The following is a 6,000-nucleotide window of genomic DNA, read 5'->3' as shown; positions in this document are numbered from 1 at the left end:
CGGATGGATATTTTCATTTTAAAGCCACTCGTTGAGAAGTTCTTTTTCATACTCTCATGAGATATTTTCAGCCTGGCTTCTTATAGAAATGAAGACTATATGAACATGCTGACAATATGTGTGCATTCCTTCTTTCTTTCAGTAACTTGAGGACACTGGCCAATTCGTGCTAAATCATCACAGATGCAGAGCTCTCAGAGATACTAGGTACATAAGGAACATTTTGTTAAAACAGCCATCAGACTAAAAGTCCTTTAAGACTACAAGAAACCCTCCCATATGAACTCACGCTTTACTAAATAACAGAGAATCAATCAAGAACATCTTCACCAGTGTTCCACTGATAAAAAGCCAAACTAGAGCTAACATCCTGTTAGCCATCAAGATTTGTTAACCTCAAAACACAAAACCACAGAAGAAACAGATCTGTTTATCACAGAATGACAGAATAGCTTGGATTGGAAGGGACTTAATGATCATGCAATTCCAACTCTCTGCTATAGACAGAGTTGCCACACACTACATTAGGCTGCATGATTTAATTCCACTTTAATTCCATTGCTTACATTTATATCTGTTAAAAGCTAAGAGAGAAAGAAAGAGGAACTAGAAATTAGCTGAACATGACTTGGTTTACAGCAAAACAAATCTCATGGTTTGTTGTGTATGTGGTTGGTTCCTCAATCAAATACTTCTATGAAACATGACATTACCTGGAACATAAAGACATATATGATTGTACTGAAGACAAACATAATTAAATCCATACAGTGAGCTCAGGTGCAGAACAGCACAAAAGTAGGCATATCTGTCTTCAATAATGCATATGTACTTTGAATAAACACCTGAAAATATCCTCTGGGTATTGTAATAACCAGATGCTCAATATTTAATAACTCTAGTAGTTCAAATATACCTAAAGCTGTGAATACCATTTCTCATACCTGTTTAAAAGTAAGCTTAGTCAACTTAAAGTTCTCCCTGGCTATGCTGGATATAAAGAATGTGGAAAACTAGATGATAAAATGCAGAGAGTCATCAGTGCATTCAAACACTTCAAACAACTCAAAAAGCCTCTGGGCAGTTCAAACTTGGCACAACGCTGTTATTTTCTGAATGAAAATCAGAGAACTGATAGCACATGTGTCTGCTATTTTATGGCTTCATAAATATAACACCCTCTAAAAAAAAAAAGAAAAGACCATATACATTGTTCTTCAATTAATTTATAGATATTCAGTAAAGTCAATGGTTATTTCCAGAAGAAAAAGAAAGGAATTTACTGTAAATATGATTGAAATGCCGAACGACAACTAACACAAACTACACTGCTGTCATTCTGTCTTTTCTTGCTGTTCAGATTCAATGGAGTTTGACTAACTAAAGCTATTTATTTGTGATAAACTTATATTAACACTGTTTGATGCTCCTAATAGATCTTTTCCCAAAGATGGTAGAAATAATGTGAAGGAATGTTCTAAAGAAAAATTGACAGCAAAGAATAGTAATAAAAGTTTAACCTTGTATTATTGCAGGACCTTTTGTCTTAAAGGAAAGTGTGAACACTAGTTCAGGAAAGAAAAATAAAATAATGTGCTGATGCTGTAACTAAATTATTCCTTAGAAAAGGAATGCTGTTGTCTCACATATTTCCCCAAAGAAGTGTATTAGATTTTCAGTATCAAAGATAGCCTCTCTCTCTCTATTTATATATATATATATATATATAATGACATATAATATCATAAATATTATTTTCCAATGTACTATCTCATGTCATTCTTTGTCAAAAAAAGACTCTAAGCATAAAAGTTAAGAGATTACTTTCAGTAATTTCTCTGACTTGTAGTACTTTTCCTATCCTTTCTGATATGTATTACTTATTTCTTAAATAAATTGTGACACGCCATTCCTTTCTGGTTCTACAAAGACTATTATGCTCTTTCAATATGAAGAACTTTCTTCTTCCTCCCCACTGCTTCCAAGAGTTTCACAGATAAACCTCTGTACTGCATTTACAGTAAGCTGCATTTTAAATAGTCTCTAAACAACCCATACTTTGAAAGGAACTGATAGTTACCCAGGTGGCTTCTTTTCTTTCACATCACATGACTGGGGCTTCTTGCAAGGAGATGCACTTTTTCTGTCTTCCTGCTTAGTTGTTTCTGATACAGTTTTCCCAGATGATCGGTTATGAGATACAGATTTTGTGCCTATGTGACCAGGGCTTGGGCATTTTCTGTCACTGTTTAAAATAAGTTAACAAAATGTTTTAAAAAGAAAGAAGTTGAGTTGTTGTTCATTTTATTTTCTTTATGGATAAAGAATCGTCAGTGTAATTGAAAAAAATAAGGTTGTGGGGTTTTTGTTTTTGTTTTTAGAAGAATACACAGAAGTTTCTCACTTGCATCAACAGAATAGTAGACGTAGGACTTTCAAAAAAATCACAAAACTTTAAATTACAAAGCATTTCTTATTAAAGGTAAAACTTGCTTACAATTCAACAGCATTACTGTTGAATCTGCCTAATGTTATTTTTGATAATAAACTCTCCATTTCAAATATTTGTAACATAAGAAAAATTCAAGGTATCATATTTTCCTCCTATCCCATCTCTTACAATACACGGCTACGCACTTAGGACCCTACAAATGTTATGCAATCTGTCAGCTGGGACTGTTAAAACAGAAGTGCTGAATGCTGTCCCTGTTACAGAGAAAACTGGTGAAACTGTCAGTGGCTTCACTGGGACCAAATTCAGGCTAGCTGCCAGAAGGTAATGCGGGTTAGTTCAGATTTCTACAATTTTAGACGTTCTAGAACAACTGAACCCAACAGTGCTCAGTGACAGCTGAATATGTTGTTTTTAATATAAATACCATTAAATACCATTGAAAATACTTGGTCATAACAGAGGAAAATGGAAGGAATCTTCAGGATAAACATTCACATTTTCATGTTTACTTTAATGTAGCCCTTGAAAAGAATGGAAAGCCTCTCTTGTCCATTCCTTCTTAAACTTTCTGTGCATCTCCCTAACGCAAAATGAGCACAGGAGTTTGTGTTCACAATTTCTGTTAGAAAATCCTCATCTGAAAAGTCTCTTGGCATCACATTCATTTGTGTTTTCACAGTACTCATTCAAGAAGCTTCAGCTATGGAGTTATGCATCATTCTTGCAAAACTCACACCCAATAATTCGATTCCCCACTCCAACAATAAGGGCAGAATTTATAGTGGTTATTCAAAGAGTAACATTAATTTACATCCATGTCAGTAAGGCCACCCCAGCAAATAGAAGAAACCCAAATAAATCATTTTCTTAAACAGGCAAACAACCCATCTTAAATTCCAGCTAACCACCTGGTAGCTTACATAGTTAAACTGAATGTGAAACTGAAATGTTATTAAATCACACATAGTAGAATCAGTATTAGTAGTGATCTTTTCAGTGAGCACTGATGAAACCATTCCTTCCCTATAAATGAAAATGCAGATAAATAGACAGGTTTTCCCGAAACTATCCAGATATTACACAACTACAAATCATGCTACACAACACTGAAATAAAGCACCACAGCTAGTCATAGGCATGGGTCCAATCAGAATTACTTGATTATAGGAGAGGGGGATCTTTCCCTTGCTTCCACTCTTCTGTTTCTGGGGACATGATTGGCTGCAGGCAACTCCCCACTGAGCCGATCAGGTAGGAGGCTTTCTTTGTTCAAGTTCATCTCAGAGTATGGGCAGCTGACTGCACTAGAAGGCGAAAAAGAGAAATGCTTCCTTAATTTCATTCACTTTGCAGACTTCAACTTAGTTCAATTGAAATGACATTTGAGACCAATTTTCTAGAAGCGGATGGAATCAATTTACATAGAGAAGATTAGAAAAAATGCAAGTAGTCAGACATTAAAATATTAATAAATATACTGATTAAAAACGGCAACCTGAATACTTTTCATATTTCATTTCTACAGCAACTTATGGAATACAAATTATATTAATTTATATTACAGCATACATTCTGGAAAATTGCTTGATGAACGTTTAGCCTGCTCACAAAGCTTTCATGGCATTTTACACATAATATAGAAGATGCCTCTGACTATATCCTTCTTACTCCAGATAACACAATCACATTTCTACGGCTATGCAAAAGAGCATATTTCTTCCATGCAAAAGAGCATATTTCTCTTACATAGTGTCCACAAAGAGACTGTATAGCAAGGCACAGTATGAGGTATGGCTACTTTCTCTCACTGCTGAGAGACAATGCCCCATCTTTGCAAATAAGACTTTTACTGCATTAGAAGTGTGTTTTTCATATATTTTTCTATCATTCAGCATCCCGTTTCACTGCATTCCCGTTTGTGAGATAATTTGACCCTGTGCTTTTGATAATGACTTGAACGAATGTGAAAATCTTTGTGATATCTCTCAATGTCATAAAACCTGTGCTTGCCCAAGAGCTAGATAATGGAACAACAGCAATGCAAAACACACCAGACTGAACTAAGATTTTATCTACAGAATGTCCAACTGGTTTTCAGTCAACATACTCGCAGGTATAACATCCTAATACATAATATACACCGAGGTATACTTCAGAGACAATACATCAAATTCTGAAAGGTATATATATATGTCATGACAGTGAACAACAAAAAGACCAGCTTTCAAATATCTTTAAGATAAACATGCTTTATTTTTGGTTAGCGGGCTACTATGCTAACTATAAAATTATGCTTTCCTGCCTATCTATTATTATAAGAACCTCTGTAATGCTAAAATGTAAAAAATACAAAACCTACATTCTAGGTTTTTGCTTATTTTTATCTGAGGGCTGGTGTCTGCCCGACACCTTAAAAAAATTAAAAACAATGAACTAAAGGATGAGGTAGAAAAGAGGAGGACTAGGGAAAGTTGGTCAGTATTCTTAATTCTCTATACTACTGCATGTATTACAATTACATCTTTTTTGACTTTCAAATGAAGTATAAGCTGAAAAATATAGGCTTTTATTTGGCAAATGGTTTTATGGAGCCAATACAAATGGGATTTATATACTATGACAAACCCATACCACTGTGATAATATACAGTTATCAGAAACTTGGGAATATACTGGTCAATCTCAGTTCTGCCACTCTGATAAAATAAAGCATGTAATGTTCTTTCAACTTCCAACATTCCCCACAGGGATGTTTTAAGCATTTTTAAGGAGTATCTCAAGGAACCACTAAACACAAACAAATAGCTATTTAACTTCAGCTACGTATTATTATTATTACATAGACTTTACATCACAATGAAGTCTGACAGTACAATTTCATCTCTAGTAGATCTTCTGATTTGCAAAATCAGTAGTATGTTTTAAATTAAAAGGTAGCAGGAGTCTTGAAATTCAGTTTTCCATTGGAACTTGCTTGTTTTGCTTTTTTCCCTTAGAATTTTCTTCAAAAACAGAAGTTGAAGAACAATCTCAGTCAACAACAGTTATAATATTAATGAAATTTTACAGCATTAAATTCAGATGAGTTTTTCTTCATAATTAATCATTTGAATTGCTACATCAGGTTAAAAAAAATCCATGACAGTCCTTTGATGTTTCTATTACTTGGAGCAACAAAACAAATGCTCATGATTTCCTCTGTCAGCTCTGTTGCAACAAAACACAGCACAAATGAGCGCAGTCAGTTTGAACTAGGTGGCTTTAGATCAATCAGTCCTGAATCTCAGTGCCTCCAGCCTTCAGTACAGTTGAGCTTGTATACTACAAAGACTAAAAAATTAATCTTATTATTCACGCATAAAGAAGTATTTGATGTATACATTACTAAGTTCTAGAAACATCTCAAGTGCTCAGAAGTCTTGATCATCAGGTTATTTAAAAATTAAATTAGGATTCTTAACTCTTCCCTCAGTTTGAACATGGATTTTTGCTGCAGCTTTCACTTCATACCTTAACACGCTGTTTAGAAAACAGCAGAAGTTCAAA

At 34.3% G+C, this 6,000-nt stretch overlaps 1 protein-coding gene across 6 annotated transcripts in view; it reads right to left on the bottom strand.

Moving 5' to 3' along the window:
• L3MBTL3 (L3MBTL histone methyl-lysine binding protein 3) overlaps nucleotides 1-6,000 on the bottom strand; it is a 76,041-nt gene that overhangs the window by 8,453 nt on the left and 61,588 nt on the right. For all 6 annotated transcript variants that reach the window (XM_042892628.1, XM_042892638.1, XM_042892646.1 and 3 more), the window contains 2 exons: nucleotides 3,613-3,759; nucleotides 2,081-2,245 (listed from right to left, as the gene is read on the bottom strand). In XM_042892628.1, coding sequence (XP_042748562.1) covers nucleotides 2,081-2,245; nucleotides 3,613-3,759 — 312 coding nt within the window. The remainder of the gene's footprint in view (nucleotides 1-2,080; nucleotides 2,246-3,612; nucleotides 3,760-6,000) is intronic.

This window comes from Lagopus leucura, unplaced genomic scaffold (assembly GCF_019238085.1).
Source record: "Lagopus leucura isolate 7727_CA_CO unplaced genomic scaffold, USGS_WTPT01 Super-Scaffold_73, whole genome shotgun sequence".
Lineage (NCBI taxonomy): Eukaryota > Metazoa > Chordata > Aves > Galliformes > Phasianidae > Lagopus > Lagopus leucura.
The sequence above is the reverse complement of the archived record's forward strand: the minus strand, read 5'-3'. Positions and strand labels throughout refer to the sequence as shown.